The 27,202-nt window shown below is 37.8% G+C and overlaps 1 protein-coding gene across 2 annotated transcripts in view; it reads right to left on the reverse strand.

Annotated features, from left to right (window-relative positions):
• The window catches only part of COL4A5 (collagen type IV alpha 5 chain), a 272,590-nt gene that overhangs the window by 122,961 nt on the left and 122,427 nt on the right, over positions 1-27,202 (reverse strand). For both annotated transcript variants that reach the window (XM_072816545.1, XM_072816544.1), the window contains exons 3-4: positions 8,597-8,686; positions 1,028-1,072 (exon numbers count right to left, since the gene is read on the reverse strand). In XM_072816545.1, the coding sequence (XP_072672646.1) occupies positions 1,028-1,072; positions 8,597-8,686 (135 nt within the window). The remainder of the gene's footprint in view (positions 1-1,027; positions 1,073-8,596; positions 8,687-27,202) is intronic.

Genomic DNA, 27,202 nt, shown 5'->3' on the forward strand with positions numbered 1-27,202 from the left:
AAGCTACATGTTGTTAAGAAGTATATAGCAAACAGAGTGTTTTTAATGTTTATGTAAAATTTTTACATCTACTAAATTTCTGGAGATCAAGGGATTACAATGTTTAACTCTGTCACACAAATAAACATAATTTGTCATCACTTGTATATTTTATACTTGTATTATGGAGTCTCATCAATCTATGAACACAGAATTTTAGAGCTAAAAGGCACCCGGGAGATTGTATTGCTTGACTCTTTAATTTAACAAATGAAGAAACTGAGGCTCAGAAAAGTTAAATATGATTTTTCAAAAGCCAGGATTATTTTTAAACTCTAGTTCCCTCAAAAACAAAAATCAAAAAACAAAAAAACTCTAGTTCCCTCCCAATTATAAAACACATTGAAAGATATAGATCAACCTAAAAGCTTTTCAGAAAAATTACGCTAAATGTGCACTTCCATTTTGAGACAAATCCTGGTTTTCAGAACATTAAAATGAAAATATTATACATCTTAGAAATGAGAAGATGTTGTATACTTCCAAAGTAGCTACATTTTACTATCGTGGTTTAAATTAGTGCTTCCCAAACTGGCTCTCTTCAAAATACACAAAGAAAATTATAATATTTGTGTGTGGTATACTGGGAAGGGTATATAATGTGAGGTAATTGGCCCTCTGAACCCAGAGGACTGAGATGGTCACATGGTTGGGAAGTTCTGATTGAAAATAATTTGTATGATACCTATTTGTAATATACTAACAAATTGTTAGAATTTAGCACTTTTGTACTTCTTATCCATAAACTAATTTAAAACCTTCTTAAATTAGTTTAAATAGATATCTGGATATATAAAGATAACTACCAAAGTACTAAAGAAAGGCTAATTGTAGACATATATCTACTCTTACACTTAACTTTTTAAAGATTGTATTTTTCTTTTTGTATTTTAATATGAGTCTTTTTCAGTTATCTCATAATACTTCATTTGCTTTTTCTCTGTTTTGACCAACAAAAAACATTTGATATACAGCAAATATCACTTACTCTGATCCCTTTTGGTCCTGGTGGCCCTCGAATTCCATCATCACCCTGAAAAATAAAACACATTTAGCTCTTGTTCCTCCAAAAATCACCTTCAAATAACTAATTTTATTTTACATTTGTTTTTATTTAAGTTCGATTTGCCCAACATATAGTTTAACACCCAGTGTTCATCCCATCAAGTGCCCTCCTCAGTGCCCATCACCCAGTTACCCCATCCCCCCCGCACACCTCCTTACTAATTTTACATTATAACAATAAGAGACTTAAATTTTTGTGAATCTCTGTGAGAGTGAGAAACTTCCAAACCCAAGGCAGAAGTATTTGTCATTGAGACTGAAAGCACTGAGGAAAGTTATATGATAAAAAAATAAGAAAGGTCTTTATTTACTGAGAAGAAAACTGCTAACATGCAGCAAAAACTTTGTACCTAAAAAGTGAACTATGAAAATCATACAAAACAAAGATGAAATAGTAGTACTGATACTCTTCAAGTCATTTATAGATAAGCCAAATATAAGCTGAAATTCTGGGCAGTTTCTATATTGTGTCAATCTGCTTGCCACGCTGGTAATAAATAGCATCATTTCTGAGCCCAAATATGTGCTGCTCTTGATTCTGCTGTTTTAAACCTTTGCTTTGCTTTATAAGGCACTCTCTACTGGCAGAGCTCAGGAAAGAAAAGAAAGAACCACAGACTTTCCTTTCTAAGTTTCTTCTGTAGACTCCATGCAAAAGAGGCTGCCCACATGTGTGTTAATCTATGTGCCATGTCTAAGTTACAGTCACATTGTTGAGAATTTTTTAAGTTTTGCCTCACTGTTTTTATAAACTAGTTTTTAAAAAATGGAGTAAAGAAAACCTAATTCTGCTCCAAAAGATGGGAATTTCAGTGGACCATACAGCTAGTAGACTACCACCTGAGGCTTTATTTGTTTTAAGATTTTATTTATTTATCCATGAGAGACACACAGAAAGAGGCAGAGACACAGGCAGACGAAGAAGCAGGCTTCTCACGGGGAGCCCGATGTATGTGGGACTCAATCCCAGGACTGGGATCATACCCTGAGCCAAAGATAGATGCTCAACCGCTGAGCCACCTAGGCATCCCAACCACCTGAGGCTTTAGATAGGTTTTATTAAGCTGGGACATCTTGCTTTATACAGGTGATTTCTAAATTACACAATTCATAACCTTAGAAGTTCCACTGGACTTTCCTTGAAACCTATGTCACAGCCCTCCTTCCATCAATGCAGCTCTATTTTTATGTTTTATGTGGGGCTTCCGTGAAAATTTTCATTTGGTACAAGGGTTACCTGATATATTAGTTTTTATGCTGCTGTTATAAATTACTACAAATTTAGTGGCTTAAAACAACACAATCTTACAGTTCTGGAAGTCAGAAGTATGACAGTGGTCTCAGCTGAAAAACCCTGATGTTTTTTGGAGGTTCTAGGAGGAGAATCCATTTCCTTTTTTCCAGCTTCTAAAGCAGCCAGCATTCCTCATCTCATGGCCTTCAACCTTCAAAGCTAGCAATAGTTGAAGAAATCTAACATTGCATCACTCTGATATTGACTCTTCTGCCTCCGTCTTCCACACTTAAAAGACTCTTGTGATTACATCAGGTCCACCCAGATAATTCAGAATAATCTCCTTACTTTAAGACCAGCTGATTAGCAAATTTAATTCATCTTAGTTTTGCTTGTCTCTATAATCTAACATATTCACAAGTCCTGAGGATTACATCATAAACATCATTGGGGGTGGGCCTACTACACCTTAGTTTTTATAAAAAGTTTAATAATCTACTCTTTCCACACAGATGCATTAGAAAACATAATGGAAGAAAATATGTAATTTACAGCAGCAAAAAAGGTAAAATATTTAGGAATAAACTTAATAAGAAATGTACAAGATTCATAAGAAAAGTTAACATTTCTGAAGTTCAAAAAGGAAGAACAACAAATGGAAAGGCATTTCATGTTCTTGGATAATAGGAGTCAACATAAAAAATAGGGCAGCCCGGGTGGCTCAGCGGTTTAGCACCGCCGTTAGCCCAGGGCATAATCTTGGAGAGGCTGGACCAAATCCCATGTCGGGCTCCCTGTGTGGAGCCTGCTTCTCCCTCTGCCTGTGTCTCTGCCTCTCTGCCTCTGCCTCTCTCTCTCTCTCTCTCCCTCTCTGTCTCTGTCTCTCTCTCTCTCCCTCTGTGTGTCTCATGAATAAATAAATAAAATCTTTCTTAAAAAAGAAGTCAACATAAAAAATAGTCAATTCTCAACAAATTTAGTTAAAATTTGACATAATAAAAATATAAATAACATGAGTTACTTTTTTAACTAAGTAACGTGACTCTAAAATTCGTATGGAAAAATAAACAAGCAAGAACATTGAGGAAAATTCTGGAAAAAAAGAACAGTAAGGGGAACACTAGCTCTGTCAGATACAAAAATACAGAATACATCATCGAAAGAGTATGGAAGGTCTAAAAACAAGTCCATATAGTCACATGAATTTGGTTTATACTGGAAGTAGCACTGTAAATCAATGGGTAAATTTACATTGGGATACATTTGTGAGGACATCTGGGAAAAAATTAAGGTGGAACTTATATAACAAACTACACAGCAGGATGAATTAGAAATAGATAAAATATTACATAAAGAAATGAAACTATTAAAATAGTAGAAGAAAAAAATAGGACAATTACTTTATAATCTTATAGTGGCATTTCCTACTCAAAATTCAAATGCTATAAAGGACCTCTTGAAAAACACACAGACACACAAATACACAAACACACACACATACACACATACACATATTCAGCAAGGACACTACAAGTAGGGGAAATAATTGCAACTCACAACACAAAGAGTAATCACCCTAATATATAAATAGCTCATTAACACATAAAACCACCTATAATACTATAGAAAAATGGGCAAATTAAATGTCATATATGACAGCTCATAGAAAACACAACTGATTCTTGGGCCTGTGAAAAGATCCTTAATCTCACTCTTGAGAAATGCAAACTAAAGGCATTGAGAGACCATTTTTCACGTATTAGCTTGATAAAAAGCCAAGTTTCATAATAGGGCTGGTAAAGCTACAGGGAAATTGATCTTCTTGTATATTGCTGAACCAAGGATAAATTATACAACTTCTTAAGGGGCAATTTGGCAATATCCATAAAAATATATAAATACATGTACCCTCTGAGCTAGTAATATCACTTCTAGTAACTTTACAGAGATAATTTCTTATTGAGGAACGAAAGTCTATTAAAATTGTACAGCTTTAGTGGGAAATATCAGAAAGGAAGACAGAACATGAAAGACTCCTAACTTTGGGAAAAGAACTAGGGGTGGTGGAAGGGGAGGTGGGTGGGGGGTGGGGGTGACTGGGTGATGGGCACTGAGGTGGGCACTTGATGGGATGAGCACTGGGTGTTATTCTGTATGTTGGCAAATTGAACACCAATAAAAAATAAATTTATAAAAAAAAGAAAAAAATTGTACATCTTTACAGCATTGTTTATAGAAGAAAAAAATTGAAAATTATCTAAATGATCCTCAACAGGGGACTGGCTTTAAACATTGTGATTTATATGCACAATGGAATACAATGCAGTTATAAAAGATAATGAAGAAGTTCTGTGTATACTGATATGAGATATCTACAATGTGTATTAAGTGAAAAACAAAGGTCAAACATGTTGAATATGCTACCACTTTATAAACAAAGGGAGGCAAAAGTGTGTCTGTGTGTATATAAGCATGTATGTGCAAGTGTATATTTGTATCTGTGTGCATATACAAAAAAATCATTGAACATATTCACAAGGAAGTATTAGAAATTGGTACCTATCAGGGATATGCAGAACTCAGTGGCTAACGGATACAGGTAGAAAGGAAATATTTCTCACTATACATCTTCTTATGTTAATTTATTTTCAATAAAGTGAATATATTATCTATCAAAAATTAAATTTTATTTTTAAGAATAAATAAATCTTTTGGAAAATTTTAGATACACATTCCTATTATGTACTTGTTTTATATAGCTTTACTTTCTTTTTTTAAGATTTATTTATTTATTCATGAGAGACACAGAGAGAGAGAGGGAGAGACACAGGCGGAGGGAGAAGCAGGCTCCGCACAGGGAGCCTGATGCAGGATTCGATCCCGGATCCCGGGAACATGACCTGAGCCAAAGGCAGACGCCCAACCGCTGAGCCACCCAGGTGTCCTAGCTTTACTTTCGTATATAAGAATATACAAATTAAAGAACAATCCTACAAAATTTTTGACTGAGCATATATATTAACATATATATGCATGTATTAGAATACCCAATCACATAAAAAGTATAAATTCAGCTATTCTGGAAAGCATGAAGTCATACTTGAGATAGAGGCACAAAGTGTTTCAAATTTAGAATCCCAAAAGTTTAGAAAGCAGTGTAGCCTTCTCATTATACAGAGATTGACATGGAATCACAGCAAAAGATGGGACTACTTTCTAAATTTAAAATTCATACCATCACACTTTTAAAAACTAGTGCACAATAATTTTTGTACAATACTCTAGTACAATAGTCCTAGTTAATGCTAAATCATTTCAAAGAGATTCATATGTATTTAACTTTTTAAAAATCTGCCACAAATCTGGGGTATCTGGGTGGCTCAGCAGTTGAGCATCTGCCTTCGGCTCAGGGCATGATCCTGGAGTTCTGGTATCGAGTCCCACATTGGGCTCCTTGCATGGAGCCCACTTCTCCCTACGCCTATGTCTGCCTCTCTCTTTCTGTGTCTATCAGGAATAAATAAAATCTTAAAACAAATAATCTGTCACAAAGCTTTATTAAAAGTGCTACCCCTCAGCAAGCATGGTGCACAAGAAAGTTGGTCCCAATCCTGGGTAAACTCAGGTGCAAGAAATGTAACTTTACTTTCCTATGGTTCAGCTTAATTTCTGTTTCAAAATACCTACTTCACTAACATGACTGAAATTTAATTTCAGTCAACAGGAGTCCCCATCTCATTTTCATAAGACTGTGTCTAAATTACGGAGAGCTTAAGAATTCCAAGTTGTTGAGGGGTGGGATAGTCCCGTCCACACTAGAATTAACTGAGATGTCCCGCACCAGTAGTTTACATGGATTACTGCTGACTTAGTGCTCAATTCCATCACACACAAAGAGTCACAAATATTGACTCTTTCAGATCTCTCTGCTACTCTGTGCCACTCCTGGGTGCACAAGAAACATTCTGCTATTTTACACCTCATTAGACATAAGAAATTCTGTTAAATGTCCCATCTACTTAACTTCTATGCAGTCATTTAGAGTCTTGCTTTCTCCTTAGCATACAAGTTCTGCTCAGGAAATTTAGCACAGGTCCCTTCTGCCCCTGAATCTAACAAAACTACCATGATGTACTGTCACCTCCTCAGAGATCATGCCCAAGCACACCCCCCACAATCTATGCTCTGATATAGTTAAGTGTTTAAAAGTACTTATGTATTTAAATTAATTTCCTCCTTTATTGGAAAAACTACCTGATGAGTATCCATTTGATCTCCTTAATAATCTAATGGCATAATGTACCACTATTACATGAAATAAAATTAGGGAAAAAAAAGGTTTTAAACTACTTTTTTCTTTCTAGGCAAATGAACAGAACTGGCCCTTTCATTATCAGCTCATCAGTCTACCTAATACAGATGGCAAAGGGCAACCAATCAAAAGAAATATTTTTAGAAAACCAAGAAAGTTCTCTGAATCTTCACATTCACTATTATCTACTCCCATTCCCTATCTTAACATACACCTAAGATGTTGTTCTTGTTTATAGTCTAGGAGAGACTGTGTGCACTGCAGTCAATGGGGAAAAGTCTTCCCAACTGATAGGACCACAGCACCTTTGGATCTATGAACCTGGGTATAGAAAAGAAAGGCTGTATGGATCTATCATCTCATCTTTCTCTCCCAGAGAACAGCCTATGTGACTGCTACCTCACCCAATTCACTGATAGACCTGTCCCAGCAAATTGCCACCACTCTGAATTTGACAAACTGCTCAATATGTCATCCACCATCCAATCCCATAGATAAATACCTGACTGCTATACCACTGAATACAACGAATGGACATTTCTCTAAACACAGAACTTTTTAGTACTTCAGATACCTCAACTTTATTACACTGGGCCTGATGTGTTCCCACTGTTGGACTCTGACACTACAGAAAGAAAATGCCTCCTCACAGGTCAAACTGCTCCTGTCTGAGATGGGATTAAGAGAAGCATCTGGCAAAAGGGAAATGGGATCTGCCACTGGGCCTATTTTGACCTCAATAGTGCTGGCCTCCTGCCTCCAATACCAGTGCACACCTTACACAAACTTTCCAATTCTACTCAAGTACTCTACCCACCAGAAGGGACTCCTGGCTAGTTGACCCCATGGTAATCACTAGCTTTTATACTACCAGCACTGTGTGTGTGTCTCCCTAGGGTTATTATTTATTTTCTATAAGCCAGGCCTTCAACATTCTTACCAATGTAACATATACATATGGGGCATTGATAAGAGACTGTCAAATATTCAAGATAGCCCTTCCTATTGAGCACATCAAGCTAAACAGAGTAAGAATTCCAAAACCATGGGACGTGTGGGTGGCTCAGCAGTTAAGCATCTGCTTTCCGCTCGGGGAGTGATCCTGGAGTTCTGGGATCGAGTCCCACATCGGGCTCCCTGCATGGAGCCTGCTTCTCCCTCTGCCTATGTCTCTGCCTCTCTCTGTGTCTCTCATGAATAAATAAATAAAATCTTTAAAAACAAAAAACAAAACAAAAAAAAAACCAGGTACTCTAGTTACTGAGGCAAACTGTCATGTGGTATTACTGATTCTACTCATGTGCATGCTCCAGCCAACTTTTCTCACTCAGGGTCATCCAATTCCAAAAAGTTGTTTGCAATATGTCTTTGACTTTTACTTAACTCATTAATGACACTACTTCAGTTTTGGAAGCTGAAGAGACTAGCCTCAAATTCCTTGGCCCAAATACTGTTGGATAACAGCACAGCCCTTACCTTCTTGCTGGCCAACCAAGGCAAGGTCCTCACTGGTACTGTTCCATAGGGAAAATGGAACAGTGGGGAAGTTGGTGCTTTTTCTGGTTAAACATTTTGCTTATTATACTGCCACAGTAAATGGCTTGACCATTCTTTCATTTTGGCTTGTTCTCTTAATCAGCTACTCTGACACCTGGCAGTTTAGCTCTCTCCAGCTCAGCTGAGCTCCTCACAAAACTTAATTTTTGTTAAGGATCCCAATAACCATATCCAACTAACAGCATCTTCCAAAAACATCTGAATATGGCAGCAATATTCAGGTTTTTTTTAGCCAACAATAAAATACAGACTCTTAGCTATTCTATTGTTTTTTTTCTATATTAATTTCTGGCTATAACTCAGTAACCTCTTAGTTGATTTGACACCTAGTCCCACATTTAGCATGGCCTAATGCTTCTAGTATTACTGGCTGACAACCTGGAACATACCTTTTGTCCCCGAGGCCCTGGAGGCCCTTCTGGACCTGGAAATCCAGGCAAACCTGGATGGCCTTCCAAACCCGGAAATCCTCTCTCCCCCTGCAATTGAACAAGAGTTAATGTCATTTTTGATGAAGTTATTTGTGAATTTTCAAGCACGGACATGGTTGAGATTCAAAAAGACCAAAAGCCTATCTAAAGAGCATTAATTTAATGATACTAAATTCATAGTATCTGCTAACATGAGAAAACCTACATGATCTAAGTGGGAAAACTGCAAAACATTCTGAATTTATACCATATACAGTAATATAGTTTCTTGCTTTCTTGTAAAAGTAAAAGGCATATCAGAGATAGAGTGAGGTTTTAAACATATTGACATCAAGAGTTTAACAAGGAAGATGGCAATAAGTCCAGGAAACCAGGTCTGTAAGGGTTACATTAAGTAAGTTTGGTGCAGGGATGAAGTGTAAAAGAAAACCATCTGAGAAGTTTTCAGATTTGTTGCAGAATAGGAAGTTGCGGGATTATCCAGAATGGAAATTCATTAGCTGACTGCAGATAAATTAGTCAGAAAAGGGCTCTAGAACATCAAAAAATTTTATATTTCTTCTGATTGTAAAAATACTACAAAAAGGAATACATGGTTATTGTAGAAGACTAAAAAACATACAAAGAAAAAAACTACCAGTAATTCCTCTATTCATAATTACTAATTGAACTATAATGTCACTCAAGTCCTAGTTCTGACCACAGCACTTATCAACACTAGCACAGGAGGACTGCCAACCTACCAGTAAGGTTTCACCAAATTTTATCAGCATCTATGCAATAAGGTTGCCTGATGTGCACATCTGTACAGACAGATATATGGGAGTAGTAGACCTGCCATCTATACTAATATATCATTATATAACATGTTAGGCTTAGTTAACTTGCACATAGCCAATTATAGAAAGAGTGTGAACCCCAACACCCCTAGGAGATACAATCACAGAAAGCAAATTCACCACTATTAAGTTTAAGAACCCTGAGGGCTCACAGCTCCATGGCATGTGCTCCCAATTGCAGGGTTGTAAGAAATTCTTCGATTTTTCTAAGGCTTGAGGGCTGAGTCTCTGGCCAGAGGCTCTGGACCTCATTGTAGGAATGCTTGCTTTCACTAGATCCTAACCACAGTGACAGCCTAAGTAGCACCTGCAAAAGAGAAAGCATCCATATCTATAAAGCAACTAACTAATGGGCCATTGGAAGTGCATATCCCTAGAGGTTAAGGTAGGCTTTTATTATACCCCCAGTGTGTGTGTGTGTGTGGGGGGGGATGAGTGTGTGGTACTAAGTTTAGTCTAGACAATTTAGATAATTTTGTATTAAATAATTCCTTGTTGTGTTAAGTCATAACAACTATAAGTACTTTGAAAAGACTACTTATGGTCAGTTTCCACTCATTACTTCAAAGCAAATGAAGCAAATGTTAGATAATTAATAGTAGGTTGAAACATTCCCATAGTCTTGGCAACAATTATTATTGATATATTAACATGCTTCCTATTTGTTATAAATATTTCTTTGTTGTTTTAATTAGTCATATAATTATGATAACTTAGTATTAATGTCATCAATTACTTTGAAGGGAATAGAGCAAGAGCGGAAAAATAAAAAGTTCAAAATTTCTAGATCTGGATTGTCTCATATTACTACACAGCTCACTTCTGGCAGAGTTGGTAGTAGAAATCTGATTGCAAGCACAAGTCAGAAAGGAAGCTAAAAGGAAAAAAAAAAATCTATTTCAAGTAGATTTCCGTAAGTGGAAAACAGAGCTACATTCTGGGATCTCCACTGGTATTTAAAGCGTTTCTCTGCCAAAACTTGAGTATAATGTTTGAAGAGAGCTATATTTTCTCAGAAGCAAAATTGCTGTTTGGGCAATAGATAAGAGAGGAATAAACCAGAAATTCCAAGTAGAGAGTGCTAGAAAGCTTAATGTGTTTTTATTAATATAACCGTAGACCTATAAATTATATATCCTTAAATCTCCTCATAATATAGTCAAATAATGTTGTGGGCCTATCTAGCTGACTGACTGACATTATACCAAGGAAGAGAGAAGGGTACCTACTGGACAGTAGCAAAATAATTGCAAGCACAATCCCCAGCCTTTAAAGGGTAGAAAGTTTCCTGCAGTAGAAACTATAGAAACCTGCCATGAGGTAGGGTGAGGGAGTCTTCTACCTAATTCCCGCAGATGGTATGAAGGTTGACATTTGTTGTTTGCCTACTGTTTGCTACTGGTGGCAAGGCAATCATCCACTCCTTAAAACTCATCTGCAGGGATCCCCTGTATTGAGCTATTCTAAACTATTTCCATGTTTTATTTATTTAATTCTCCCAATGACAATATAAGGTAAATATTACTATTATTTCCATTCTACAGATGAAGAGTTGGGACACAGACGAATTGTGTAATTTTCCTAAGGCGAATTTAACATAAGAAACGCTGAGTTCACTACCTTTATACCATCTTCCCTATTTCAGGAAATAGCACAACCTAGACCAGAAATTTGAAATAATCTTGCCTCTACTCTTTCCATTACTCTTTCATCTAGTCAATCATGCTATCTCCATCATTTCATTCTTAGTACCCAGTAAAACAAATACAAAATATCCATTCAATGAATGAACTTCCTTAATGGATTATATAACACTTATGGCATATATTTTTGCCCCAAATACAGAAAAAATATAAGTTAGGGTTAGGAGAAATTATACAAAGGATAACTTTTTATGATAAAGGTTTCTTGGGCAGCCCTCGTGGCCCAGCGGTTTGGTGCTGCCTTCGGCCTGGGGCCTGACAGGGTCGAGTCCCACGTCGGGCTCCCTGCATGGAGCCTGCTTCTCCCTCTGCCTGTGTCTCTGCCTCTCTCTCTCTCTCTCTGTGTGTGTGTGTGTGTGTGTGTGTCTCATGAATAAATAAATAAAATCTTTAAAAAGGTCTCTTAGGGATCCCTGGGTGGCGCAGCGGTTTAGCACCTCCCTTTGGCCCGGGGCGCGATCCTGGAGACCCGAGATCGAATCCCACGTCGGGCTCCCGGTGCATGGAGCCTGCTTCTCCCTCTGCCTATGTCTCTGCCTCTGCCTATGTCTCTGCCTCTCTCTCTCTCTCTCCCTCTCTCTCTGTGTGACTATCATAAATAAATAAATATTTTTTTAAAAAAAGAAAAAAAAAGGTCTCTTATATACCACAAGCTAGTATTAAAAAGAATAACAGACTGACTTACTTAGAAGGAAAATCTACATTATGAGCCAAAGGTACCCATAATAATGTTACAATTTTACATGAAGGGCACTTTATAATCACAGTAAGAAAATTACATGATTATGGGATTGAAAAAAGATTTTAAGAATAGTTTCTTAAGAAAGATACAAAATTAACAGGAAAAACACTGGATTTCTTTTTTTTAAGATTTTATTTATTTGAGAAAAAGAGTGAGCAAAGTGGAGCACAAGTAGAGGCAGAGGGAGTAGTAGATTCCCCCCTGAGCAGGGAGCCCGATGTGTGGCTCGATCCCAGGACCCTGGGATCATGACCTGAGCTGAAGGCAGATGCTTAACTAACTGAGCCACCCAGGCACCAAACACTGGATTTCTGCAGTCAGAAAAAAATTAAAAGTGGTACAAACTGCTATAATGACCATTGAGATTAAAATTATTTTGGGATTATAGTATCGCAAAAATGTAAAAATTATATAAACATTTGGGCAAGACAATACCATAATGGACTAATGAAAATAATGAACTGAAAAAATGCAATTATGGGCAATTTTGTCTTCTTTTTGAATAATTTCTATGTTGTTTTTGTAATTATATAGTACAAAGATATATTTGATGTAATATAGTTAGGAGAACAAGAATATGGATCTTTGACAACTGCCAAATGGAGATAATGTAGGTCAGATGATCTCAAACCTTAGCTTCCATCAAAACTGCTTGGACAACTTGTTAAAACACAGATTACCTGGTTAGAGTTAGATTGAGTAGGTCTGCTAGGAGCCTCAGAACCTGCATTTCTAATAAGCTCCCAGAAAATGTTGATGCCACTGGTAGGAACACCTTGTTTAGGTAATGTTTGAGTGTGACATTGATTTTATTTTACTTTATAATTTTTACTGAAGTATAGTTGACATACAATGTTATACTAGTTTCAGATGTACAACATAGTGAATTGACAATTCTATACATGTTCACCATGATAAGCAGTTACTATCTATGTGACATGAATTTTTGTTGTCAGATGGTTAATTTCTTGTCATCAGGAGTCTAGCAAGTTTTGTTTTTGGCAATGTGCACTTGGACACATTTCTTTGGCAGAATTGACATATTTTATTATTTGTGTGTTAAACTTACTTTTTAGAAGCAGTTTTATTGAGGTACAATTAATATACAATAAATTGCACATATTTAAAGCATACGATTTGAATTTTTTTACATCTGTAACAACCAAAATAATGAACATAGCCACCACTCACAAGAATCTCCTTTTTTTTTCAACAAATGTCGCTCCAACAAGTAGACATCCATATGCAAAAAAAGAATATAGACAGAAACCTCACACTCTTCATAAAAATCAACTCAAAATGGATCATACACCTAAATACAAAACTATAAAACTCCTAGAAGACAGTATAGGAGAAAATCTAGATGACTTTGGGTATGGTGATAATTTTTCAGATACAGCAAAGGCACAATCCTTGAAAAAAATAACTAATAAGCTGGACTTTATTAATGACTTCTACTCTGTAAAAGACAGCATTAATGAGAATGAGAAGACAAGCCACAGACAGGGAGAAAATATTTGCAAAGGAAACATCTTGATAAAGAACTAGTATCTGAAATATACAAAGAACTCTTAAAGCTCAATAATAAGAAAACAAACACCCTGATTTAAAAATGGGCCAAGACTTCTTTAACAGATACTCACCAAAGAAGATATACAGGGTGATGGGCATTAAGGAGGGCACGTGATGTAATGAGCACTGAGCATAATATACAATTAGGCGTTATATACAACTGAAGTTTACCTCTGAAACTAATAATGCACTACGTATTAATTGAATTTAAATTAAAAAAGAAGATATACAGATGGTAAATAAGCATATGAAAATATGTTCCATGTAATACATCATCAGGGAAATGTAAACTTAAATAACAATTATATACTGCTACATACCCATTAGAATGGCCAAAACAAAAAACCCACCAAATGAGGGCAAAGATATGGAGCAACAGGAACCCTCATTCACTGTTGGTGGGAAGGCAAAATGATACAGCCACTTTGAAAGACAGTTTGGCAGTTTCCTGCAAAACTAAATATACTCATATGATCCAGCAACGATGTTGCTTGATATTTATCCAAAAGAGTTTAAAATTTATATCGCCACACACACAAAACAGCATGTGGATGCTTATAGCAGATTTATTCATCATTGCTAAAACTTGGAAGCAACCAACATGCCCTTCAGTAGAAGAAGAGATAAAGAAACTGGTACATCCAGACAATGGAATATCATTCAGCACTAAAAAGAAATGAACTATTAAGTAATGAAAAGGCATGGAGGAACTTTAAACGTGTATTACTAAGAGAAAAAAGCCAATCTGGAAAGGCTACATACTGTATGATTTTAACTATATGATATTCTAGAACAGACAAAATTATGGAGGCAGTAAAAAGATCACTGGTTGCCAGGGATGGGAATGGTAGATGAACAGATGGAACACAAAAGAGTTTTAGGGCAGTGAAAATACTCAAATGATAATGATGGATACATGTCATTATACATTTGCCCAAATCCACAGAATGTACAACACCAAGAGTGAGCTCTAAGTTAAACTACAAACTTTGGGTGATAATGATGTATTAATGTAGGTTCATCAATTGCAACAAATGTAACACTCTGGTGGAGGAATTGATAGTTAGGGAAGCTATGCCTGTATGCATGTGTGGGGCCAGGGGTATATGCAAAATTTCTGTATCTTTCTTGCAATTTTGCTGGGTGCCTAAAACAGCTCTAAAGAATAAGTATCTAATTAATAACAATATTGAAGTGAACATTATAAATATAAAAATTTTTTTGGGATCCCTGGGTGGCGCAGCGGTTTGGTGCCTGCCTTTGGCCCAGGGCACGATCCTGGAGACCCGGGATCGAATCCCACATCAGGCTCCCGGTGCATGGAGCCTGCTTCTCCCTCTGCCTATGTCTCTGCCTCTCTCTCTCTGTGACTATCATAAATAAATAAAAATTTAAAAAATTTTTTCTGTGTTCCCTTTTATATAATATTTTCCTCATGCTTCTATTCATCCTCCCCCAAGGTGATGACTGACTTACTGTCATTATAAATTAATTTTATTTTTCTAGAACTTATATACATGGAATTATACAGAATGAACTCTTTTGTCTAACTTTTCATTCAGCATAATTATTTGAGATTTAGACATGTTATGGTACATGTTAATAGTTCTTTCCTTCTTATTGCTGAGTAGTATTCCACTGTATAAATTATATTACACTTTGTTGATTCATCCACCTGTGAACAGCAATTGAGTTGTTTCCTGTTTCTGGTTATTACAAATAAAGCTACCATGAACTTATGTACTAGTTTTGTACAGACATATGCTTTCACTTCTCCTAGGTAAATGCCTAGGAAAAGACAATCATCTGATAGGTTTATGCTTATCTTTTAAAGAAACTGTCAAATTTATTAATATGGGTTTTCATTTTATATTTGTATCAGCAATCTATAATAGTTCCAGTTGATCCACATCCTCATCTATATTAATATGGATATATTTTAATATTTAGATATTCTAGGAAGTTTATGGTAGTATCTTATTATGGTTTTTTATGCATTTCCCTATTTAATGATGTTGAGTAACTTTTCATGTGTTTATTTTCCATCTACATATCTTATTTTGTGAAGTGCTTTAAAATATTTTGCCACTTTGTTTCTAGTTTAATTTTATTTTGGGATGTTTGTTTTATTATTGAGTTTTGAAATTTCTTTACATATTCTGTATATAAGTCTTTTTATGATTATGTAATTTGCAAATGTTTTTTCCCAGACTGCATTTTTTCATTCTCTGAATAAGGTCTTCAGAAAAGAATAAGTTCTGGGCAGCCCCAGTGGCACAGCGGTTTAGCGCTGCCTGCAGCCCAGGACGTGATCCTGGAGACCTGGGATCGAGTCCCACGTCGGGGTCCCTGCATGGAGCCTGCTTCTCCCTCTGCCTGTGTCTCTGCCTCTCTCTCTCGCTCTGTATCTCTCATGAGTAAATAAAATAAAATCCTTAAAAAAAGAGAAAAGAATAAGTTCTTATTACTGATGAAAAATAATTTATCAATCTTTGTTTTATAGATTATGATTTTGGTATTCTAAGAAATATCTGCCTAACCCAAGATCATAAGGAATTCCTCCTATGTTTTCTTCTAAAATATTTATAGATTTAGGTTTTATATTTAAGCCTATAATCTATTATGAGTTAATTTTTGTGTACAGTGCAAGCAATGAGTCAAAGTCCATTTTTGTGTGTATGCATATATAATTGTTCCAGTACTATTTGTTGAAAGACTGCCTTTTCTCCACCTAACTGCCTCTGCATTTTTGTAAAAAAAACATCAATTCATTTTACATCTGTGAGTCTATTTATGGACTCTTCTGTTCCATTAATCTATATGTCTATTCTTTTGCTATTAATATACTATCATATTTATTATATAGTTTTATACTGTCTTGGAATTGTATATTTTATATTTCCTTCTTTTTTTATTTTAAATTTGATTTACTTGTCCTTTTCTAGCTTCTTAAATGGAAAATGTGGGTCACTGATTTTAAATCTTTCTTCTTTTCTAACATAGGTATTTAAAGCAATTTTCCACTAAGCCCTGCTCTACCTCCATCCCACAATCCTCAGGATACTGCAGTTTAATCATTATGCAATTTAGTGTATTTTCTAATTTTCTTAGTGATTTCTTCTTTGGTATATCAGTTATTTAGAATAGTGTTTTCTAATTTCAAAATAGTTGGGAATTTTCTACATATATTATTATTGTTGATTTCATATGTGGTCAAAGAATATACACTGATGTTTCCAATCTTTGGGTATTTATAGGGTATCTTTTATGGCACATCATGTGGTCTACCTTGGAGAAAATTCCATCTGCCTTTGAAGAAAAACACATTCTGTAATTGGATGTAGGACTTCATATATGTCAATTAGGTCTAAGTTGTTAATGAAATTCATATCATCTCTGCCTTTACTGATTTTTTTCTAGTTGTTCTGTCAATGACTAAGACAGGTGTGTTAGGGTCTATCAAATATGATTGTGGATTTGTCTATGTATCCCTTTAATTCTGTCACTGTTGCTTCATGCATTTTGAAGTTCCATTGTTATGCTTTAAACAGTCTTCTGTCCATCACACGAGATCCCAAATAGCCAAAGTAATCTTGAAAAAGAAAAACAAAGCTGGAGGCATCACAATTCCAGACTTCAAGTTATTATTTTTCAGGCTTCAAGTTATATTACAAAGCCATAGTAGCCAAAACAGTATGGTACTAGCACAAAAATAGACATGTAGATCAAGAGAAAAAACAGAAAACTCAGAAATAAATCCAAAACTATATGGCCAAGTAATCTTTGACAAAACAGGAAAGAATATCCAATGGAAAAGGACAGTCTCTTCAGCAAACAGTGATGGGAAAACTGGACAGTGATATGCAGAAGAATGAAACTGGACCACTTTCTTACACTATACAAAAAATAAATTCAAAATGGATGAAAGACCTAAATGTGAGACAGGAAACCATCAAAATCCTAGAGGAGAATACAGGCAGCAACCTCTTTGACCTCAGCCACAGTAACATCTTGCTAGACACATCTCCAGAGGCAAAGGAAACAAAAGCAAAAATGAACTATTGGAACTTCATCAATATAAAAAGCTTCTGTACACTGATGGAAACAATCAACAAAATAAAAGATAACTGATAGATGGGAGACGATATTTGCAAATGATATAAAGGGCTAGTATCTAGAACCTATAAAGAACTCATCAAAATCAACACCCAAAAAATAAATAATCCAGTTAAGAAATGGTCAGAAAACATGAACAGACATTTCTCCAAAGAAGTCATAGAGGGATCCTGGGAGGCTCAGTTGGTTAAGCATCTGCTTCCCAGGGTTCTGGGATCAAGTCCCATGTCCAGCTCCGTGCTCCGCAGGGAGTCGGCCTCAATCTGTGCTATTCCTCCCTGCTCATGCTCTCTCTTTCAAATAAATAAATAAAAGCTTAAAAAAAAAACAAAGAAGATATACAAATGGCTAACAGACACATGAAAAAATGTTCAACATCACTCATCTCCGGGGAAAAAGAAATCAAGACCACAATAAGAGGAGGGGCAAGACGGCGGAAGAGTAGGGTCCCCAAATCACCTGTCCCCAACAAATTACCTAGATAACCTTCAAATCATCCTGAAAATCTACGAATTCGGCCTGAGATTTAAAGAGAGAACAGCTGGAACGCTACAGTGAGAAGAGTTCGCGCTTCTCTCAAGGTAGGAAGACGGGGGGGGGGGGGGGAATAAAGAAACAAAAGGCATCCAAGGGGGAGGGGCTCCGCAAGGAGCCGGGCTAAGGCCGAGGCAAGTGCCCCCAGGACAGGAGAGCCCCACCCCGGAGAAGCAGGAGCTGCACCAATCTTCCCGGGTGGAAAGGCGCCCGCAGGGAGTTAGAGCAGGACCCCAGGAGGGCGGGGATGCCCTCGGGCTCCCTGGGACACTAACAGACACCTGCGCCCCAGGGAGAGTGCGCCGAGCTCCCTAAGAGCTGAGGCGCACACGCATTGACCCGGGAGCAGCTCGGAGGGGCTCGGGCAGAGGAAGAAGCTCCGTGCTGAGGGGGCTGCGCGGGTCCCGGGAGCAACTCGGTGGCGGCTCCGGCAGAGGAAGAGGCTCCGTGCGGAGGAGGCTGAGCGGCATCGGGAGCAGCTTGGAGGGGCTCGGGGGCGGCTCCGCGGAGGGGACTGCGCGGCAGGGAGCACGAATCCAACAGTGCCGGCCGGGAGCACAGGGCGCCGGGACACAGCCCAGGATTCGACATCCCCCCGGAAAGGCAGAGGCCGGGAGGGCCCAGGACAGCAAGGACACTCCCGCCCCGAGCTGAGCAGATCAGCGGCCCCGCTCCCGGAGCCTCCAGGCCCTGCAGGCTGAGAGCTCCTAAGTTACTGTGGGAGCTGAATCCAGGGCTCCAGAGCTGGCCCGGGCACTGTGGTTGTTCCTCCTAGGGCCTCACCGGGTAAACAACTCCCACTGAGCCCTGCACCAGGCAGGGGGCAGAGGAGCTCCCCCAAGTGCTAACACCTGAAAATCAGCAGAACAGGCCCCTCCCCCAGAAGACCAGCTAGACGGACAACTTCCAGGGGAAGTCAAAGGACTTAAAAGTATGCAGACACAGAAGATACTCCCCCGTGTTTTTTTTTTTTTTGCTTTTTGATTTGTTTCCTTCCCCCACCCCTTTTTTCCTTTCTTTCTCTTTTTCTTTTTTCTTTTTTTCTTCCTTTTTTCTTTTTCTCTTTTCCTTCCTTCTTTCTCTCCTCTCCTTTGCTCCTTTTTCCAATAAAACTTGTTTTTGGCCACCCTGCACTGAGCAAAATGACTAGAAGGAAAACCTCACCTCAAAAGAAAGAATCAGAAACAGTCCTCACTCCCACAGAGTTACAAAATCTGGATTACAATTCAATGTCAGAAAGCCAATTCAGAAGCACTATTATACAGCTACTGGTGGCTCTAGAAAAAAGCATAAAGGACTCAAGAGACTTCATGACTGCAGGATTTAGATCCAATCAGGCAGAAATTAAAAATCAATTGAATGAGATGCAATCCAAACTAGAAGTCCTAATGACGAGGGTTAACGAGGTGGAAGACGAGTGAGTGACATAGAAGACAAGTGGATGGCAAAGAGGGAAACAGGGAAAAAGAGACAAACAATTAAAAGACCATGAAGATAGATTACGGGAAATAAACGACGGCCTGAGGAAGAAAAACCTACATTTAATAGGGGTTCCCGAGGGCGCCAAGAGGGATAGAGGGCCAGAATATGTATTTGAACAAATCATAGCTGAAAACTTTCCTAATCTGGGAAGGGAAACAGGCATTCAGATCCAGGAAATAGAGACACCCCCCTAAAATCAATAAAAACCATCCAACACCTCGACATTTAATAGTGAAGCTTGCAAATTCCAAAGATAAAGAGAAGATCCTTAAAGCAGCAAGAGACAAGAAATCCCTGACTTTTATGGGGAGGAGTATTAGGGTAACAGCAGACCTCTCCACAGAGACCTGACAGGCCAGAAAGGGCTGGCAGGATATATTCAGACTCCTAAATGAGAACAACATGCAACCAAGAATACTTTATCCAGCAAGGCTCTCATTCAAAATGGAAGGAGAGAAAAAGAGGTTCCAAGACAGGCAGAAACTGAAAGAATATGTGACCTCCATACCAGCTGTGCAAGAAATTTTAAGCGGGACTCTTAAAATTCCCCTTTAAGAAGAAATCCAGTGGAACAATCCACAAAAACAAGGACTGAATAGATATCATGATGACACTAAATTCATATCTTTCAATAGTAACTCTGAACGTGAATGGGCTTAATGACCCCATCAAAAGGCACAGGGTGTCAGACTGGATAAAAAAAGCAGGACCCATCTATTTGCTGTCTACTAGAGACTCATTTTAGACAGAAGGACACCTACAGCCTGAAAATAAAAGGTTGGAGAACCATTTACCATTCAAATGGTCCTCAAAAGAAAGCAGGAGTAGCAATCCTTATATCAGATAAACTAACATTTACCCCGAAGACTGTAGTGAGAGATGAAGAAGGACACTATCTCATACTTAAAGGATCTATCCAACAAGAGGACTAAACAATCCTCAATATATATGCCCCGAATGTGGGAGCTGCCAAATATTTAAATCAATTAATAACCAAAGTGAAGAAATACTTAGATAATAATACACTTATACTTGGTGACTTCAATCTAGCTCTTTCTATTCTAGATAAGTCTTTTATGCACAACATCTCCAAAGAAACGAGAGCTTTAAACGATACACAGGACCACGTGGATTTCACAGACATTTACAGAACTTTACATCCAAACTCAACTGAATACACATTCTTCTCAAGTGCACATGGAACTTTCTCCAGAACAGACCACATACTGGGTCACAAATCCGGTCTGAACCGATATCAAAAGATTGGGATCATCCCCTGCATATTCTCAGACCATAATGCCTTGAAATTAGAACTAAATCACAAGAAGAAGTTTGGAAGGACCTCAAACACGTGGAGGTTAAGGACCATCATGCTAAAAGATGAAAGGGTCCACCACGAAATTAAGGAAGAATTAAAAAGATTCATGGAAACTAATGAGAATAAAGATACAACTGTTCGAAATCTTTGTGATGCAGCAAAAGCAGTCCTAAGGGGGAAATACATCGCAATACAAGCATCCATTCAAAAACTGGAAAGAACTCAAATACAAAAGCTAACCTTACACATAAAGCAGCTAGAGAAAAAACAGCAAATAGATCCTACACCCAACAGAAGAAGAGAGTTAATTAAGATTTGAGCAGAAATAAACGAAATTGAGACCAGAACTGTGGAACAGATCAACAAAACCAGGAGTTGGTTCTTTGAAAGAATTAATAAGATAGATAAACCATTAGCCGGCCTTATTAAAAAGAAGAGAGAGAAGACTCCAATTAATAAAATCATGAATGAGAAAGGAGAGATCACTACCAACACCAAGGAAATACAAACGATTTTAAAAACATATTATGAACAGCTATATGCCAATAAATTAGGCAATCTAGGAGAAATGGACGCATTCCTGGAAAGCCACAAACTACCAAAACTGGAACAGGACGAAATAGAAAACCTGAACAGGCCAATAACCTGGGAGGAAATTGAAGTAGTCATCAAAAACCTCCCAAGACACAAAAGTCCAGGGCCAGATGGCTTCCCTGGGGAATTCTATCAAACGTTTATTTTTTTTTTTTATTTTTTTATTTTTTTTTTTTTTCTATCAAACGTTTAAAGAAGAAACCATACCTATTCTCCTAAAGCTGTTTGGAAAGATAGAAAGAGATGGAGTACTTCCAACTTCATTCTATGAGGCCAGCATCACCTTAATTCCAAAACCAGACAAAGACCCCACCAAAAAGGAGAATTCCGGACCAATATCCCTGATGAACATGGATGCAAAAATTCTGAACAAGATACTAGCCAATAGGATCCAACAATACATTAAGAAAATTATTCACCATGACCAAGTATATTTATCCCCGGGACACAAGGCTGGTTCAACACTCGTAAAACAATCAATGTGATTCATCATATCAGTAAGAGAAAAACCAAGAATCATATGATCCTCTCATTAGATACAAAGAAAGCATTTGACAAAATACAGCATCCATTCCTGATCAAAACTCTTCAGAGTGTAGGGATAGAGGGAACTTTCCTCGACATCTTAAAAGTCATCTACGAAAAGCCCACAGCAAATATCATTCTCAATGGGGAAGCACTGGGAGCCTTTCCCCTAAGATCAGGAACAAGACAGGGATGTCCACTCTCACCACTGCTGTTCAACATAGTACTGGAAGCCCTTGCCTCAGCAGTCAGACAACAAAAAGACATTAAAGGCATTCAAATTGGCAAATAAGAAGTCAAACTCTCCCTCTTCGCCGATGACATGATACTGTACATAGAAAACCCAAAAGCCTCCACCCCAAGATTGCTAGAACTCATACAGCAATTCGGTAGCGTGGCAGGATACAAAATCAATGCCTAGAAATCAGTGGCATTTCTATACACTAACAATGAGACTGAAGAAAGAGAAATTAAGGAGTCAATCCCATTAACAATTGCACCCCAAAGCATAAGATACCTAGGAATAAACCTAACCAAAGAGGTAAAGGATCTATACCCTCAAAACTATAGAACACTTCTGAAAGAAATTGAGGAAGACACAAAGAGATGGAAAAATATTCCATGCTCATGGATTGGCAGAATTAATGTTGTGAAAATGTCAATGTTACCCAGGGCAATTTACACGTTTAACACAATCCCTATGAAAATACCATGGACTTTCTTCAGAGAGTTAGAACAAATTATTTTAAGATTTGTGTGGAATCAGAAAAGACCCCAAATAGCCAGGGGAATTTTAAAAAAGAAAACCATATCTGGGGGCATCACAATGCCAGATTTCAGATTGTACTACAAAGCTGTGGTCATCAAGACAGTGTGGTACTGGCACAAAAACAGACACATAGATCAATGGAACAGAAATAGAGAACCGAGAAGTTGACCCTGAGCTTCATGGTCAACTAATATTCGATAAAGGAGGAAAGACTATCCATTGGAAGAAAGACAGTCTCTTCAATAAATGGTGCTGGGAAAATTGGACATCCACATGCAGAAGAATGAAACTAGACCACTCTCTTTCACTATACACAAAGATAAACTCAAAATGGATGAAAGATCTAAATGTGAGACAAGATTCCATCAAAATCCTAGAGGAGAACACAGGCAACACCCTTTTTGAACTCGGCCACAGTAACTTCTTGCAAGATACATCCACGAAGGCAAAAGAAACAAAAGCAAAAATGAACTATTGGGACTTCATCAAGATAAGAAGCTTTTGCACAGCAAAGGATATAGTCAACAAAGCTAAAAGACAACCTACAGAATGGGAGAAGATATTTGCAAATGACATATCAGATAAAGGGTTAGTTTCCAAGATCTATAAAGAACTTTTTAAACTCTACACCAAAGAAACAAACAATCCAATCATGAAATGGGCAAAAGACATGAACAGAAATCTCACAGAGGAAGACATAGACATGGCCACATGCACATGAGAAAATGCTCTGCATCACTTGCCATCAGGGAAATACAAATCAAAACCACAATGAGATACCACCTCACACCAGTGAGAATGGGGAAAATTAACAAGGCAGGAAACCACAAATGTTGGAGAGGATGTGGAGAAAGGGGAACCCTCTTACACTGTTGGTAGGAATGTGAACTGGTGCAGCCACTCTGGAAAACTGTGTGGAGGTTGCTCAAAGAGTTAAAAATAGATGTGCCCTACGACCCAGCGATTGCACTGTTGGGGATTTACCCCAAAGATTCAGATGCAATGAAATGCCGGGACACTTGCACCCCGATGTTTATAGCAGCAATGTCCACAATAGCCAAACTGTGGAAGGAGCCTCGGTGTCCATCAAAAGATGAATGGATAAAGAAGATGTGGTTTATGTATACAATGGAATATTACTCAGCCATTAGAAATGACAAATACCCACCATTTGCTTCAACGTGGATGGAACTGGAGGGTATTATGCTGAGTGAAGTACGTCAATTGGAGAAGGACAGTGTATGTTCTCATTCATTTGGGGAATATAAATAATAGTGAAAGGGAATATAAGGGAAGGGAGAAGAAATGTGTGGGAAATATCAGAAAGGGAGACAGAACATAAAGACTGCTAACTCTGGGAAACGAAGTAGGGGTGGTGGAAGGGGAGGAGGGTGGGCGGTGGGGGTGAATGGGTGATGGGTACTGAGGGGGGCACTTGACGGGATGAGCACTGGGTGTTATTCTGTATGTTGGTAAATTGAACTCCAATAAAAAATAAATTTATTTAAAAAAAGACCACAATAAGATACCACCTCACATCTGTCAGAATGGCTAAAATTAACAACTCAGGAAAAAACAGATATTGGAAAGAATGCAGAGAAAGGAGAACCCTCTTACAATGTTGGGGAGAATGCAAGCTGGTGCAGCTACTCTGGAAAACAATATGGAGGTTCCTCAAAAACTTACATATAGAACTATCCTATGACCCAGCAATTTCACTACTAGGTAATTACCAAAAGGATACAAAAATGCTGATTTAAAGGAGGCACGTGTCAAAGTATGATCCCAGTAGGGAATCCTGAACAATTCTGATTGTCCCATGATCTATTCTAAATAACCACTTAATGTTTCATTTATTTTCTTTTATCTGGTGATCTCTTTGAGGCATGCTTCAGAGTTAGACATGCAACATGAAAATAATAGGAAAAGCATTGATGAAGTGTGGGTGGAAACCTTGTTAAATATCTGAGAGTGAAGTTTGAGTTAAAAGACATTTGAACTTGGGATTGACTGGGAGGCCAAAGAATTAAAGAAGAGAAGATTCTCTCAAGACATGAGTAAGTTGTGTGTTAATGGTGTGTGCTTTGTGTGTATGAATGGGAATTATAAATGATGTTGAATTCTAGGTGAATTCATGGCTCCAACCATCAATGTCGACAGAAGATCAAGCTGCAAATATTTATGTTTTAAAACTTAAATTATAACGCTAGTTAAATCTAACAACTAGTTTTAATGTTCATGAGTAAATTTTATGTAAGTTACCTTTTACATTCCGTATGAAAAGACTAATGTTAAGTACAGACTGGAGATTGGGAATCAATTTGGGGAAGATATTTTGTGGTTTCTTTCATCATACAAAAGAAAAAAATTAGACATCTGGGGAATTGGACTAATTTTCTTATCTAGTTTTTAATACTAGAATGCTAAAAAACAAAAATATGAAAGAAATTAAAAACCCTTATTATTAAATTGATCTGTGAAAACACTGCTACTGGAAATTGAGTGGGACTGGAGGCCTTTCTTCCAGAAAACAAGGACTTGATTGTCAGGCCTATATTAGGTTCTGAACCTTAATGCCATGTATTTGTACTTGTTAAAAATTGTTTCAATGAAAAATAGATTAGAAATATGAAGTTCTGGTTTAGTTGGGAGTTCTTCCATTTGCTTTTTTTATTGGAGTTCAATTTGCCAACATTTAGCATTACACCCAATGCTCATCCCATCAAGTGCCCCCCCTCAGTGCCCATCACCCAGTCACCCCAACCCCCTGCCAACCTCCCTTTCCACTACCCTTGTTCATTTCCCAGAGTTAGGTGTCTCTCATGTTTTGTCACCCTCACTGATATTTTCACTCAATTTCCCTCATTTCCCTTTATTCCCTTTCACTAATTTTTATATTCCCCAAATGAATGAGACCATATAATGTTTGTCTTTTTCCAATGGACTTATTTCACTAAGCATAATACCCTCCAGGTCCATCCACGTCAAAGCAAATGGTGGGTATTTGTCGTTTCTAACGGATGAGTAATCCATTGTACACATATACCACATCTTTATCCATTCATCTTTTGATGGACACCGTTTCCACAGTTTGGCTATTGTGGACATTGCTGCTATAAACATCGGGGTGCAGGTGTCCTGGCGTTTCACTGCCTCTGTACCTTTGAGGTAAATCCCCAGCAGGGCAATTGCTGGGTCGTAGGGCAGTTCTATTTTTAACTCTTTAAGGAACCTCCACACAATTTCCAGAGTGGCTATACCAGTTCACATTCCCACCAACAGTGCAAGAGGGTTCCCCTTTCTCCACATCCTCTCCAACATTTGTTGTTTCCTGTCTTGGTAATGTTCACCATTCTCACTGGTGTGAGGTGGTATCTCATTGTGGTTTTGATTTGTATTTCACTGATGGCCAGTGATGCGGAGCATTTTCTCATGTGCTTCTTGGCCATGTCTATGTCTTCCTTTATGAAATTTCTGTTCATGTCTTTTACCCAATTCATGATTCAATTGTTTGTTTCTTTGCTGTTGAGTTTAGTAAGTTCTTTATAGATCTTGGATACTAGCCCTTTTTCTGATACATCATTTGCAAATATCTTCTCCCATTCTCTAGGTTGTCTTTAGTTTTGTTGACTGTTTCTTTTGCTGTGCAGAAGCTTTTTATCTTGATAAAGTCCCAATAATTCATTTTTGATTTTGTTTCTCTTGCCTTCATGGATGTATCTTGCAAGAAACTGCTGTGGCAAAGTTCAAAAAGGGTGTTGCCTGTGTTCTCCTCTAGGGTTTTGATGGAATCTTGTCTCACATTAAGATCTTTCATCCATTTGAGTTTATCTTTGTGTATGGTGAAAGAGAGTGGTCTAATTTCATTCTTCTGCATGTGGATGTCCAATTTTCCCAGCACCATTTATTGAAGAGACTGTCTTTTTTCCAGTGGATAGTCTTTCCTCCTTTATCGAATATTAGTTGACCATAAAGTTCAGGGTCCACTTCTGGGTTCTCTATTCTGTTCCATTGATCTATGTGTCTGTTTCTGTGACAGTACCACACTGTCTTGATGGCCACAGCTTTGTAGTACAACCTGAAATCTGGCATTGTGATGCCCCCGGCTATGGTTTTCTTTTTTAATATTCCCCTGGCTATTCTGGGTCTTTTCTGATTCCACACAAATCTTAACATGATTTGTTCCAACTCTCTGAAGAACGTCCATGGTATTTTTTTTTAAGATTTTATTTATTTATTCATGATAGTAAGAGAGAGAGAGAGAGAGAGAGAGGCAGAGACACAGGCAGAGAGAGAAGCAGGCTCCATGCAGGGAGCGTCCATGGTATTTTGATACGGATTGCATTAAACACGTACTTTGCCCTGGGTAA

The sequence above is a fragment of the Canis lupus genome, chromosome X, assembly GCF_048164855.1.
Source record: "Canis lupus baileyi chromosome X, mCanLup2.hap1, whole genome shotgun sequence".
Taxonomy (NCBI): Eukaryota; Metazoa; Chordata; class Mammalia; order Carnivora; family Canidae; genus Canis; species Canis lupus.